Here is a 14,909-nt window from a genome sequence, read left to right on the forward strand (position 1 = left end):
TGAGCCACCGCGCCCGGCCAATAACTGGCACTTATTGAGCCTTTTCTCTGTGCCACACATGTGCTAAAAACCTCATTTAATTCCAGACCTGCCTGGGGGGTTATATGCCTAGCCTGAGCCTGCACAGCCAAAATGTGGTGGAACCAGGATTTGACAAACAGCCTCAGTTAGTATCTGGAGGACACCATTGGCCTGGCCCTCCTGTTGAGTCAAGTGTGTCTCCCCGTCCCTTGCTACTGAAGGTCCTCCCTGATCCACAGGTAAAGTTAGAGATGGGGCCATGTCCTTCACCCTCAGAGTCACTGCCTGCGGGCCCAAAGAGAGTAGAAGACCCTGGGATCCAGGAGACACCCTGGGGGGCCACTGCATGGGATGACCCTGGGCTCCAGCCTCTGCCTGGCAGCTGAGGAGCAGATTCATGGGGTGCTCTGGTCTCCAGGCTCTTGCCCAGTCCTTGTCACTCCCCAAGACCAAAGGCTCCAAAGCAGGAAAGAGGCCTCCAGCTCAGTCATCGTGAATATCTGGCATTTTCTCTGCACCCCCAAACTGCTGCCTTTGAGCCTCCAGGTCTCCTAGCAGCCTCTCTGCCCAACCCACCAGCCACTAGACCTCAAAGCCATGTACTCCCCACCCTGGTCCCTGACCCCAGCGTTCTCCCCAGCTCAGTACCCCCCAACCTTCCCTCAGCAGCTGGAGGGAAGAGAATAGTAAAAATCTACTGTGGTAGTAAAAGGCATTAACCATCTGAACACTCGCCCACAGTGCCCCTGCCACCGTCTATCCTTAAGCAAGAAATATTGTTTAATGCTGATGGTAATGAGTGAATCAAATTGTGAAAATTAAACTGGAATTTGAGCATTAGTGCCAGGATGCTGGCATTTGGCGAGTCAAGTGGTACTGCTGTTACCTCCCTCCTCACCACTCAGGGGCCCACTCACCCTGCTCGGCCAGCAAGATGCTTCCCACATGGCTAGCGTGGGGCAGCAGAGAAGGCACAGCCCTGAAACCCTGAAACATCCCCCGTAGGGGGTTGGGCTAATCTTGAGGTTCCACTGAGGGTGCCCTGGGCTCTCCTTCTAAAATACAAATCCTTTCAGCCCGAGCCCCATCCTTCCCTGACACCCTGAATAGAGTGAGCTTAGGATTTTTTGTCTCCCTCATGGAGGGACCCATGGGAGGATGCAAGAGATTCTGGCAGCCAGATTCCATTGTCTTTTCGTTAGCACCTATCACTTCCCCGGGTGTCACCCAGTGCTTTTTACAGGTTGTGAACCAGAGCTCAGGGTTAGACTGGGGTTTAAGGAAAATTAAAAAGAGTCCTGAAGTCAGAGGAATGGGTGATGTATGCGTTGGTGGAAAGGAGAGCAGGCAGGAGGCAGGTGAAGAAGCAAAGTCAAGCTTCCTCAGGGTCCCCTTCTTGCAAAGCTGCCACAGGCAGGGACCACTTGGAACAGGTGAAAAGGGCAGCCAAAGGCGTCCCTCCACCTCTCCGCCTTTGCTCAAATTCTTGTGTGGGCCTGTAGTCCCTGCATATGTCCCATGCACTTCATAATCCAGCCCACCTCCTCCTGGAAGCCATCAGGGTGTAGCTAGTTCCTCCTCCCCCTTCTAGCTTCTTCTGGCCTTTATCCCAGAGTTACTGGATGTATCTATCAGGCCTTTGTTCTCTCATGAGGGGCTCCAATGCAGAGGCTCTCGGCCTATAGACCAAAGACTCTGGACTCTCCAGGAATCTCAGAGCCATGCACAACTCTTTCTCCCCAACCCCTTAAAAGAGAAAACCCAGAAGCGCTCCCAAAACTCATCTCAGATCCTCTGTTCTAACAATTCCCAGGCACACAGTGAGTGCTCAATCAATGCTTGCTGAAGGGGCAGCCAGAGGGGAGACGCAAAGTATGTCAGGGGATTTGTCCAGCCCCTCCTGAGGTGGCTGTAAGCACCTTCAACTGACACAGAACTGGGAGCTTCTCCTGTCCACAATTTTATCGTCTTCCCCCAGCCCCAGCTCCTGCACAGGTGCGGTGGTGAGTACAGACTCTGCCTACTCCCCTGTGGTGGTTAGACATCTGGGAACAAAGAGCCAAGCTGCCCTCTCTGGGCCCAAGCAGGGCTGGGATGAGCACCCACCTCCTGTTGCCCAGCCCTCTGGGGAGTCACACTCCTGTTCCACAGAACCCCAGATGCTCCCTCACACCTGCAGGCACAGACACGATTTAGAAGAACAGATGGCAGCAGCAAGGGCTTTGTGATCATGAAGTCAGGGGACCCCATGAGGCTGGGTTGAGTCTAGGCTCCAGCTATGGGCAACCTCCTGTGCATCCTGGGGCTCCTTCTCTGCCCCAGGCTCCTCATCTGAAAAAGCATGAAACCCTTGGTGTTATCTGGGGCCCTGCCCAGCTCTGCCACTCTATGGCCTTGTTCTTCCAGGTGCAGGGACAGCAGTTCTTGGGGCCACAGTGTGCCAGCACTGCTGGCCTTTGTCTTGTTTGGGGACTTGTGTATTGTGGATGGCCTGTCTCTCCACCCAGATGCCAGCTCCAACGAGCAGCTTCATCTCTCTTGTTTACCACTGTAGAAACAATGCTTGGAACAGTGTCCGGCACAGAGAAGGTGCCCAGTGAACAGCTGTTGAGAGACTGTAGAACATGCTTGCTCCCCTTGCTCTGCCCCTTGACCAGGTGGAACCCATGAGGCCTCAGTCTCCTCAGCTCAGGTCAGCGGATTTTGTTGTGCTCAGTTTCCAACTCCCAGGGCTGAGCCCCTGACCTGAGCTGGGCTCTGTCAAGAGAATTCTGGGCTCCTAATGCCAGCCTCCAGTTGCTCACCACATCTCTGGGCCCCCAGGGGGTCTCAGCGACCTCTCACTCATTCTTCAGCCCATCCCCTCACTAACTCTGAGGCCACTCCTTGCCTCAACACCTTGGCCCAGCCCAGCAGCACCTGCCTGAATGTGTCTTCAGAGGGGCAGCCCCCCAATAACCCGACTATGGGAAGCAACAGGCTCAGGGCTGAGGGCTCACCAGAACATGGGTACCACCAGAGCCTCTCCATTACCAGGGGTCCCAGCTTAGGCAGCTGGGCAGCGGCCAGGGCCTGCTCTGCCTGTACCAGGCTGTGTGGATGGAGGAGGATGGGCACGGGCTGGGGAAACAGTCATTCTCCAAGACTCTTGCGAAATTGGCATCAGACCCAAGATGCCAGCGAAATGGTACCGTTGGTTATCTGATGCAGCTTGAGACAGTGCCTCAGGAAAGTAGATACAAAGGAGGTGGGCAGAGTGGGTAGGAGACAGGGAGATGTTGTCAATCTCAGCTGGTCAGCCACAGCCTCAGGATCTAGTCCAATCTGTTGCTGCAAGTGTGTTCCCCATCATGAGATGTGGGTCCTCTGACTTCTCCTCTCTCCCTCTTTGACCTCTGCCCTCTCACATTAGGGGTGACCTTCCAGGCGAAACCAAGGCAGGGCAAACGAAGGGAAAACAGCACTGCATTTCCTCTTCCTCTTGCATGGAGAAACCTAAGTAGGGGCCATCACCATGGTAATTACCTCTTGGCAGGCGCTGGGACCCTAGCCACCACCATGACAGGAGCATCTAATCATATCCATTTCATAGATCCCAAAACTCAGGTGTGGAGCAGGAGAACGGGAGTGGGAGTCAGTGGGCCTGGCCCAGAAGGAAGTTCACTCGTGAATTCAAAGTCCCTCCAGCCCCTGGCCTGAGAGACAAGTCTTAGAATCACTTGCAAAAGTCACAATACCCAACTGGAGGACGGTGCAAACTGAACACATTTGAGGATCCTGGAAGTAGACATTTGAGTTGGGTGCAGTCAATCCATGACTACCTGGAGGAAGTGAGTCTGAAGCTGGGTTTCTTTGGTGTCTTGCAGCCCTCCAGAAAGGTAAGGGTGGCTGTAGTTTCCCTGGGGAAATCCAGATGGGGAGGAAGATGGGGAGCCTGGCAGCTTATATGTTTAGAAAGGCCTCGAGAAGGAGGTGCTTAACTGAGAACTGCACAGTAAAGGGAAATTTCAGGGGAGGGGAACGAGGAATTAGGAAAAACAAAAACAAAAAAACCCCAAAACTGGCAAAAAAGGAAGTGGCTGGATAGAAAGGCACATGTGGATGAATTTTAATGCAATCAGAAAGCTGTCATAGCAATAATAAAGGAATGCATTCAGACGTCAGGAGAGGCGAAGGCGAGGAGCTGCAGTCTCCGCATGTAAATCAAGCTTGGGCAGAGGAGGTGCCTTCCCTTTCTTTCCTTTTTCTGTCCAAGTGAGGAAGTGGAATTTTTAGCAAGAGGGCCAGGGATTAGCAGGGGCGGGGTTCCATTTCTAAGTCTTTCTGGAAACCCTATTCGATTGAGCCTTTAAAAGGCACTAAAGGTTGAGGGGGAGGTAGGGGGAACACTGGGGGCTGTGCCTGGAGAGAAGAGTTTTAATTACTCCATAAAAGAAGGAAAAGCGCCCATTTCACTTCCAGTAAGTTGCTGTTGCTGCTTCCAGGAGTGAAACATAAGGGCTCCCCAGTCTTTCCTCTGTCTCTGTCATCTTTCCCCCCTGCCCTCTTCTCCCAGCTCTTTGCCTCTAATTCTCTTGTCTATGTTTCCTGCCATTTTCTCTCCCCCGCTCCCTTTCTGCGCTGAACTCTATCTCCTCCCATCCCACTTCAGCTTTTCTCTTCCACTCTCCCTCTCTCTCTTCCTTCTCCTTGTTCCCCAGAGCCTGGAGTAAGTAGGGGAGGGCTGCATGCAGAACCCTGGAGATGAGGTGGGGGTGTGCCCCAAAGTCTTGCCAAGCCAAAGGAGCCAGAAGAGCAGCTTGAGGCGGATAGTGGGGCCGGGGCTCTGGGGTCCAGAGCTTTAGCTGAAGCCCACCCTGTTGGAGGGCCAGCTGGTGTTTTTTGACCCACAGCTGGTAACAGGGACCAGCAACTGTGCCCTACAGGTTATGGGAGGAGCTGGGACCTGGCATCACATCATCATTGAGAACTGGCCCAGTGCTGAGTGCATCTGGACTGAGGAGTACCAGCAGGGCAGAAGGCAGGAGGACTCTGCAGGTGGCTTGTGGAGTACAGGGGCCTGGAAGCTTCCTCTGCTTTGCTTCAGAACCCGGGACAGACCCTCAGCTCTAAGTGAACTCTCCTGACAATTTGGGCAAGATGGGGGTTCTCTGGGAGAGAAGGTACCAACCACCTTGAATACAGAAGAACACAGGGTCCCTGAGTGCCCATGTGTTCAGAGGAAACCATGAACACATGGCCATTTGCAGTTTTGGGGTCTGCATTTCTGCAGCTTTGGCTGTGTGTCAATCATGTAATCATCCACAAACATCTAGCGAGTGCCTGCTGAGTGCAGCCACCCCTGGGACTCTGTTCCAGTTCCTATGGCTGCATATCAATTTAGCCCGAAACTGAGTGGTGTAAAACAACCGTTTATTTTGCTCATGGATTCCGTGGGTCAGGAATTCACAGGGCACAGCATGGAAGGCCTGTCTCTGCTCCAGGATGTCTGGGCCTCAGCTGGAAAATTCAAAGGCTGGGAGCTGGAATTATCTGAGGTCTCATTCATTCACATGTCTGGTGGTTGATGTTGGCTGTCAGCTGGGGCCTCAGTTCCTTTCCATGGGGACTCTTCTGCATGGGCTAATTGGGGGTTCACAGCATGGTGGCTGGCTTCCACAGAGCTAACACTCCCCCCCAAAAGAGAGGCAAGTGGAAGCTGATCTCTTTTATGACCCAACCTCAGAAGTCACCTGGCATCACTTCTGCCATTCTTTATTTGTTAGAGCAGTCAAGGGGAAGGAATACACCCCCCAACTCTCAGTGAAAGGAGTGGCAGTCACACTGAAGTAGCAGCTTGTGGGCTGGAGGTGCCTTCTGCTGTCATTCACCAGCTGCTGCAGGTGGATACAGCCCCGTGTGTGCATGCCTTGTCTCCCCGAGCACACAGCGTGGGGTCAACAAAGCACTTGATACTCATCCCAGGTGTGTGGGGGCTGCTGAGGCATCTTCAGGAACAGGCACCCCCAAAGTGCCCAGGGTCGAATTTTGCAGCGTGAAGAAATAGGAAGAGCCAGACCGAGGAGGGCGCATCCAGATGGAAGAAAAAATATGTGAGATACCAAGGAGGTGTGCCCTGGGATGGCACAGGGCGGGCAGTCATTCATTCTTTATTCACCTCATCACTGAATGGAGGGCCTCCTGTGCTCCAGGCACTGCTGCTTCAGCAGAGAGGCCTGCTCTCTTTCCCCAGTGAGCATCCCAGGGAATGGGTGGGAAAGGAGAGCTATACGGAAACCCACAAAGTAGTCATTGTCCTTTGACATTCCGGCCACAGGGATGGGGGCCTGAGACAGAGTAAGGGAGGGGTAAGAAGAGGCATGGGTGAGGAGGCAATACTCAAACTGAGACCTGGAAGAAGAGGACTGGACCTTGTGATAAGTGCGCTCCAGGCAGGGGAACAGCATCTGCAAAGACCCGACGTCAGAGCCGCCCGTTGTGATTCATTTTTGGAGCCTGTAGGAGGAGAGGAACGCAGGCTGCCCGTGTGCTCTAGTGAGGGGCCAGCCCAGGGGCTCTGCTCCTCAGGGTGCAGCCTGCCCTGCAGGCGGGAGGAGGCCGAGTCGCTGCGATCCAGCTCCCGCCTGCCACAGCTCTCTCCGCACCTGTCCTGCGGCTGTGCGCTCCTACCCCACCCACTTCTCTCCCTCGCCCTTCCCGCTCCGACTAAGCCCCGCCCCCGTCCCCCTCCCCCGCACCTCTCCCCCGCCGGCCCCGAGCCCCAGCCCCGCCTCCCCGGCTCCTCCCTTTCCCTGCCGCCCTCCCCCTCCGGCCGTGCCCTGCTCCCGCGCAACCCGGTCCCTGGCCCGGGTAAGCATCTCCTAATTTTGTTCTAGAAGATAGAAAACTCTTCGTGGGCATGCTCAACAAGCAACAGTCCGAGGACGACGTGCGCCGCCTTTTCGAGGCCTTTGGGAACATCGAGGAGTGCACCATCCTGCGCGGGCCCGACGGCAACAGCAAGGGTGCGCGGGGCGGGGCCGGGAGGGATGCCCCGGAGGGAGGGGCGAGGCGGAGGGAGACCTGAGGGCTCCTCTGAGTCTCCGGGTCCGTCGCCGTCTGTCTCTGGGCTTCTTGGTGTCTTTTTCTCAATCTCTGCCTCACCCGTCTGCGTTCACCTGGGATGCGCCCTCTCCTCCCGGCCCCTCCCTGGCCCTGCTTCTGGGTCCCAGCTCGGCCTCTCGCGTCCCCGCAGGGTGCGCCTTTGTGAAGTACTCCTCCCACGCCGAGGCACAGGCCGCCATCAACGCGCTACACGGCAGCCAGACCATGCCGGTGAGTGCTGGCCCCTTGGGGCGGGGGCGAGGGCAGCGGTGGGCCAAGACCCCAGCACCCGCCACGCCCCGCCGGCTGTCCAGTCTCCCCAAGAGACAGGAAAGCATGACCCTTATCCCCGGGCCTCAGACAAGGACGCGGAAGCCCAGAGATGTTAAGGAACTGGCCTGAGATTACCCAGGTAGAAAATGCCCGCGGTGGGGTTCACACCTCATTCCCCTGGGCGAGCGCCGATGCCGCCCCCTCCAAAGCGCCCCGAGGAGCTGGCGGGGTGGGCGCAGGCCAGAGGCACCGACAGCTGCGGGCGGAGGCTCTGGAGCAGGTGGGTCTCACGCGCCGCCCCGGCCACAGGGAGCCTCGTCCAGTCTGGTGGTCAAGTTCGCCGACACCGACAAGGAGCGCACGATGCGGCGAATGCAGCAGATGGCTGGCCAGATGGGCATGTTCAACCCCATGGCCATCCCGTTCGGGGCCTACGGCGCCTACGCTCAGGCAGTAAGTGGCAGCGTGCAGGGGCAGCGGTTCTCAAGCTCACTCCCCTGGGAGCCTCAGAGAGCGGGACATGAAACCGAAAATACTACTCTATCCCTTGCCCTCTCCCTCCAGAGTGAGGAGGGGCCAGGAATGAACCCATGAACCCGGGGGGTGTAACTTCAGAAGGGTTTGAAAGAAGGCTGGCCCAGTTGGGGTGGCTGCCAGGAGGAGGTGGGCTGCTGTCTTGGTTCTAAGGGGCAGAGCTGAGAGAGGCCCCACAGAAAGGTGGGTTACCCTGAGCCTTTTCCCCTCAGCCAGATCAACGTTGAACCCCAGGAAGCACAGATGAGAGGGGGAGGTTAAGGTCATTGGTTGCAAACCACCCCTACTCCATGGAACGATGACTTCAGGCCTTCTGGTCTCTCCTGGCAGGGCTCCTGTGAGGCGCCCTAAAGCCCTACACACCCACACTTCTGATATCCCCTCAGGCCTCTGGCCCACCTACTTCTTTCTTCCACATGGGGGCCCATTCTGTCAGCCTCTCCCGGAGCTGCCTCCAGACTGGTAACCACAGCCCCTATGTGGGTGGCACTGAGGCAGTCCACGGTTCTGGGTCTGAAAATGCAGGCTTACCTCACTTCCGCAGCACTGTCTGCCTTGGCCACATTCCGCAGCCTCCCCTTTCCGCACTCACCTTTGTGATAACACTAGGGGTGCCTGGGGTTCTATTCATAATTCTCCTGTCACTTCTACCAACAGACTCCAAATTAAAACCATTCTGGACAGAAACCTGTGCTAAGTAAGTTCTGCAGAGGCTCATCCAGCATGTCTCTAGTGCTTTGGATGTCACTTCCCCATGAATGATAGGCTGTACACAGGGCTGACTAGCACCCACAGAGCCAGTCTCCTCCCCTGCCCCTAGCAACAACTTTTGAGTTCCAAAGACCCTAGCATTACTTTTAAATACAGTCATCTCTCAGGGCGGTGGACTCTAATAGCGTTGAGATACAGGGCAAGAATGGGAGAGGCATCAGGGCTTTCTGGAGTGGCAGCTGGCAGCTTCTGGGGCTCAGAGCCTGGGAGGTTGGTCTCCAGGAGCTGAGGCCCCTGTCGGGGAGGGATGCCCCCTGGAAGCACGTGATATTTTTTCCACTCCCTCTGCCCCAGCTGATGCAGCAGCAAGCGGCCCTGATGGCATCAGTCGCGCAGGGCGGCTACCTGAACCCCATGGCTGCCTTCGCTGCCGCCCAGATGCAGCAGATGGCGGCCCTCAACATGAATGGCCTGGCAGCCGCACCTATGACCCCAACCTCAGGTGAGCTGGCAGGTGCCAACACAGGGTCTGGCCCGGTGGGAGAACAGCTGGCCCCAGGCTGGGACCTAATTTCGGCTACCAGCAGACCATTCTGTGGCAAAAGCACATAGTGTCTGGGCCCAAGAGGCCTTGTCTTCTGGCAGTTTGTTTCAAAAATGTTCTAATCCATGGGGATCCAAGGGAAGATGAGATATGGGACCCATGCAGTCTACCGTGTGATTTCAGGGTGGGGCAGATTTCTCTCAAGCTGTTTAACCTTATCAGGAAACAATATATCTTGATTTCTACTAACGAGAGACCTGGAAAGAAATTGACATGAAGACATCTCCCTGTGGTGTCTATGACGAAAAGAGCCTTGGCCATTCTGTGGCCTTGTTCAGCCCCTGGCCCAAGCACAGAAGGAACTCATTTGGGTGTCGTCTTTTTTATTTTTATTTTTTTTCATTTCCCTTTAACCCAACCTAGACTCACTGGCTTTTTCTAAGACCACTATGCAACAAGCTAGAGAGAACCACAAGAGTTATCAAGGGACAGGAGTTTGGAAAGAACCCAGCTCACGAATCATGTTTTTTATTGAATCTTGGCTATTGTCCAGTCCAGTGAGTCTCAGCTGTTGCAGTTATGCCCCCGAATCCCCAGGACATCTGGCAATGTCTGGAGACATTTTTGATTGTCACAACTGGGAGTGGGGATTGCTATGAAATCTAGTGGGTAGAGGCCAGGGATACTGCTGTACATCCTACAATGCACAGGACAGCCACCACAAGGAACTATCTGGCCCCAGATGGTAATAGTGTCAAAGTTGGGAAACACTAGTCTAGTCCTAAGGGCTGGTCCTGCACCCCAGGCTCTCATTCACTGAGCTTCATTGGCTCTCTGTGCCCAGGCCACAGCAGCAACTTTCCTAACATCCAAGAGCTGTTCCTTTCCCAGATGAAAGCCAAAAAGACTGTGCCATCTCTGGGCTCAACTTGAACACTACCCTTCACCTCTGATCCCCAACTTCAAGGGATACACATGAGCCCAGGCAGTGGCCAGCCTCAGGTCCACATTCTCAGAGGCACCCTGCTTCCTGCATGAGAGGAAGGCCCTTTCCACCCTTTGGGCTTTCAGTACAATCACCATAATATCCACATCTCAGGTTCCACCTTCCTGGCATAGAGAGGACACAGGGTATTGTCATTTGACCCCAACTTTATTCTCACCATCATGACCACTACTATTGCTTCAACTGGAGGAGGCCAAGGTGTCTACTTTGTGTATGAGCTAGAGCTGAGTCTGGGCTCTATAATAACCTCTCTGCCTCAGTACAAGAGAATGCCAGAATTAAGACCTACTCCATCTGAGCAGAAAAACTTCCTGGAGAGGCATATCAGCCCTCCAATGACCAAGTAAAGACCATCTCATCCAGCCTTAGCTGAAGAGAGTAAGAGCACTGAAAAAGACTTAAGGAGGGCCAGGTACGGTGGCTTATGCCTGTAATCCCAGCATTTTGGGAGGCCGAGGAGGGTGGACCACTTGAGGTCAGGAGTTCAAGACCAGCTTGGCCTACATGGTGAAACCCCAACCCTACTAAAAAATGCAAAAATTAGCCGGGCCTGGTGGTGCATGCTGGTAGTCCCAGCTACTTGGGAGGCTGAGGCAGGAGAATTGTTTGAACCCAGGAGGCGGAGGTTGCAGTGAGCTGAGATTGCACCACTGTACTCCAGCAACCTGGGCAACAGAGCAAGAAAAAAAAAAGAAAAAAAAAAGGACTGAAGGAAGACCAAGTGTGGTTACAATCAAGGGCGTTGAGAGTAGTCTATGTGCTGTCTAAGGACAAGCCATCAGGGTCAGAGAAATCATATTTGGGCAGGTGGAATTTGGACTCTGCCTTGAAGGATAGATACAATTGGGATAGGTGAAGTCACTTCATATAGGGAGATAAGCCAAGGCATGGGTCATAGATAAGATTGAGCTGGTATGTGAGGTCCAAGTCTATCCACAGGTCCTTGGAAACAGTTGAGTGAAGCTTTATGGGTGGGCCTTCCTCACCTTTGTTCTGCTTGCCTCCCCTCCTCCTCCACCCTTCCATATGCCTGGAACCAGGTGGCAGCACCCCTCCGGGCATCACTGCACCAGCCGTGCCTAGCATCCCATCCCCCATTGGGGTGAATGGCTTCACCGGCCTCCCCCCACAGGCCAATGGGCAACCTGCTGCGGAAGCTGTGTTCGCCAATGGCATCCACCCCTACCCAGGTAAGCACATCTGTTAGCACTTATTTCCCTATGCAGCACATTCTTTATCCATGCTGTCCCTGCCCTTGCTGTTATAACAAGATGTGGCTCCTGCCCTCTCTCCATTCCTTGATGAAAACCCAACTGTGATCAGAGAGGGCCAGCCTCCCGTCTTCCTTCAGGGAACCCGTGATGGAAAAAATGAGACCAAAATCCTGCCCTTGGGGATGTGTCATTCTGATCTGGGAGACAGATCCCCATTCCAGGTGCTCCCTTAGGGAAGAAAGGAGACTGGGTGCAGTTGTACAACCATGTAGAGAGGCCAGTAAGTGCAAAATAATTGAATGTGAATTTAACCTACAAGAAGTAAGGGGATAGAAACTAGAAGAACAATCAGGTTAGTGTTAAGTAGGGAAAGACTCTTTGGGAAGGAGTGGAGGGAGGTATAACGATTGGCAGTCTGTCTAGTAAAGACCAGTCCGTCCCTTGGTGCACACAAAAGCGCAATCATGGTGCACGCAAAAGCGTGATCAGCACCCTGGACAGCTCAGCACCACAGACAGCCTAGCACCTTGGACAGCTCCTAGACTATGTTCAAAAAGTCTGGCACACAGAAAGATCCAGGAGGCCTGCTCCTGATTAACTTTGTTCCTCAAACTTAGTCGTCCTCACAGGATGAGAGTGTCCAGTTGGCCTGAAGCAGCTCTTCTGTCTGGTCTGGAGAACGGGCTGCTATCAGGGCAGGGAAGCTGGGCCCAAAGCCCTCTAGTAAACTACAAGGGCAATGTGCTCCAGATGTGGAGTGCTGCCCCGCTTCCTGGAGGGCAGAGGATGAGGTTAGAGTCCCCATAAGTATCAGTAAGTACTCAGTTTGTGCTGGGAAAGGGGGGCCCAAGAAGGAGAGCAGGACATGGACCTATCACCTGGGAGGTCAGAGTCCACTGGGAACACAATCTAAGTCTGCAGAATGATGAGACAATACGGCAGAATTAAGTTTGATCATGAGTGAGTGTTCTTAGACTTGAAATGCTAAAGATCCCAATGAATGGAGAGTTTTGTAGGCTAAAGAAGCCCAAAAGAGACTTCCCAAGGAGGAAACTACCATTGAGCATTAACAGATGGGCAGGAATTGGAGAGGTGAAGATGAACAGGGAACACCCTCCTTTGGAGGGACCTGCCTGGCAAGAGTGGAGGTGATAAGGAGATAGGTACACAGGGCAGTCAGGCCAGCCCAAGTTGGATTGGCAGCAGGGGCTGGGTCCTGTTCCCCACTCTGGGTGCCCATCAGAATCCACTGTGGGGCTTTATACAACCACATAAGCCCAGACATTCTCATTTCCCTGTCTAGAGTGCAGACCAGGCATTTGTAGTATATAAAAGTTCCACTAGCAGCAGAGTGCAAGGTCACTGTACTAGAGGGAAATAGAGAATTTCCTGACTTTTAACTTGGAGTTGTCCTTGATCCCATTCCCCATTCCAGAGCTTGCCCCGTAATGTATCCCTCAGTCCACCAAAAAGAGGCCAGAGGAGTCTAGAGAGTGAAGTGATGAGGCTCTAATGATCTGGAGTGTTGTTTAAGGATGATGACTCCAAGCTGGTAGGGTGGCAGGGTGGGGCTATGCAAGCTAAGGGTGGAAGAGATCCCACCAGTCTAAGGCTCATGGGCTGGGAGATGGCATCCCCAGCACATCTGGGTGGCTTCATTTCCCACCCCTTCCTGCCCACAAGCCCATCTGGATCTCTAGATCCTGATAAACCTGCTCCTTCCCAACCCCCCTGGCATCTGTGAGCTATTTCCCTCATGGAATTTGGAAATGTTTCTTCCCCTATTTGTAACAATCTGCCACATCTCATAAACAATTCCCTGCCAGAGCAAGAGGGAGGGAGGGATGGAGGGAAGGAAAGGAAAAAAGTAGTACATTAAAAAAATTAATTTACCATCTTTAAATGCAGAGTTTGGACCCGCCGTAATGAGCGAGATCCTTCAAAATGTTCACTCTTTGGCAGTTACTAATGAGGTCATTAGGCAGAGAAGTAGAGAAAGGTCTCATAAATGCTTTTCTCTGCTTCCCAGCCCCAGGTAGCTTTTCTGATCTCCCCTCTTGGGTTCTTGTTGGATACACACAGTGTGGCCTTTACTGTCACATAAACACCCTTGAAGGGGTGGCTCTTGCAAACATTAAAGATTGTTCATTCATTCTTTTCATCATACTCTTTGCCAAATGCTTATGACGTTCCTGGCACTGTGCTGGTAGCTGCCATGCAAATCTTGCAGGTTATATTTTGCATGAGGGTGCCAAACTGTATGCCCAAAGGAAGGGGCACTCTTTTCTAATTTGCATAAAGACACTGCATGGCTGAATAGCTGGAAAGACCAAGAGCACAATCTGGATGTGGTTCTCCTTCCATAGAGCTTAGAGGCTGGCAGAGGACAGGGGCAGAGGGAAGGCAGAGAGGAGACCACCCTCCCAAGCACATCACACTGAAGAGCCCTCAGCGCCAGTCTCTACCACGAGGGAAATAGAGGGACAGGGTGTGGGACTGGGACAGCCCCAGGCAGGAAGGAGCCTGCATTGTGGCTCATCTTCAGCTCCCCCCATCTGAGCAGAGCCCCTGCCGCATCCTGCTCCTGGGGTTATGGAACCTACTGTCCCACTGTCTCTAGGGACCTCTGCCCCAGGCTTTTCCCTGGGCACCCCTCAGGCCCAGGTGCTCTTTTGCTTTCTTTCTTTTCTTTTGAGACAGAGTTTCGCTCTTGTTGCCCAGGCTGGAGTGCAATGGCATGATCTCAGTTCACTGCAACCTCCGCCTCCCAGGTTCAAGTGATTCTCCTGCCTCAGCCTCCTGAGAAGCTGGGATTACAGGTGCCCACCACCATGCCCGCTAATTTTTTTTGTATTTTTAGTAGAGACGGGTTTTCACCATGTTGGCCAGGCTGGTCTCAAACTCCTGACCTCAGGTGATCCACCCACCTCGGTCTCCCAAAGTGTTGGGATTCCAGGCATGAGCTGCCGTGCCCAGCCCAGGTGCTCTTTTTCTAATGGAGGTTTACTGAGATACTCAGGGAAACGTGCTCAGGAGGGAATTTGGGGCACTCTCCCTAGACTAAAGGTCCCAAAGCCTGGCATAGCCAGTTAGCTTAGCTGGCCTGAGTTGACAGGCGGATAAGCCCAGATAGTTTCTTCCTGCCACCTCGTGTTATCCAGTTTTCCCTCAAGCATCCTAGGGCTCCATCCTCCCTCTGGGCAGTCCCTGCCTCTACCACCTCTCTGGGCTTCCAAGGCCAGCCCACTCCCACATTAGTCACCACCAGCCTTGGTCGCCAAAACCAGTGCCTACCACTGGCCCATGCTTCAGGCTTTGGCCTACAGCTTCTGCAGAGACAGCAAAGGCAACAGAAGGGAACCAAGCCTTTCTCTTGGCCCACCTTCCCTGAGTTTCTTGCCAAAGTATCTGTACAGGGGACCTCTCTTCCCACTGGGCAGGAGACATCCCAGGGTCACAGTGTCGGAAGACAGGAGGAAGGTCCTTGGTCTTCCCGTTCCTCGGTTCTGCGGGCAGCACCCCT

At 53.9% G+C, this 14,909-nt stretch overlaps 1 protein-coding gene and 1 long non-coding RNA gene across 50 annotated transcripts in view; one reads left to right on the forward strand and one right to left on the reverse strand.

Moving 5' to 3' along the window:
- Window positions 1-14,909, forward strand: part of CELF4 (CUGBP Elav-like family member 4) — a 324,964-nt gene that overhangs the window by 286,421 nt on the left and 23,634 nt on the right. For 26 of the 49 annotated variants that reach the window (XM_032152429.2, XM_032152439.2, XM_058438414.1 and 23 more), the window contains exons 4-8: window positions 6,897-7,025; window positions 7,256-7,335; window positions 7,687-7,830; window positions 8,977-9,124; window positions 11,213-11,362. In XM_032152429.2, coding sequence (XP_032008320.1) covers window positions 6,897-7,025; window positions 7,256-7,335; window positions 7,687-7,830; window positions 8,977-9,124; window positions 11,213-11,362 — 651 coding nt within the window. The remainder of the gene's footprint in view (window positions 1-6,896; window positions 7,026-7,255; window positions 7,336-7,686; window positions 7,831-8,976; window positions 9,125-11,212; window positions 11,363-14,909) is intronic. The other 23 variants (XM_058438403.1, XM_032152441.2, XM_058438415.1 and 20 more) reach the window with 2 other exon arrangements.
- LOC131383448 (uncharacterized) lies at window positions 5,760-7,681 on the reverse strand. Its single transcript, XR_009213484.1, has 3 exons — window positions 7,546-7,681; window positions 6,432-6,516; window positions 5,760-6,008 (listed from the first exon to the last, which is right to left on the reverse strand). It is a non-coding gene; the product is annotated as an uncharacterized LOC131383448 (long non-coding RNA).

This window comes from Hylobates moloch, unplaced genomic scaffold (assembly GCF_009828535.3).
Source record: "Hylobates moloch isolate HMO894 unplaced genomic scaffold, HMol_V3 SCAFFOLD_5, whole genome shotgun sequence".
NCBI classification, from domain to species: Eukaryota; Metazoa; Chordata; class Mammalia; order Primates; family Hylobatidae; genus Hylobates; species Hylobates moloch.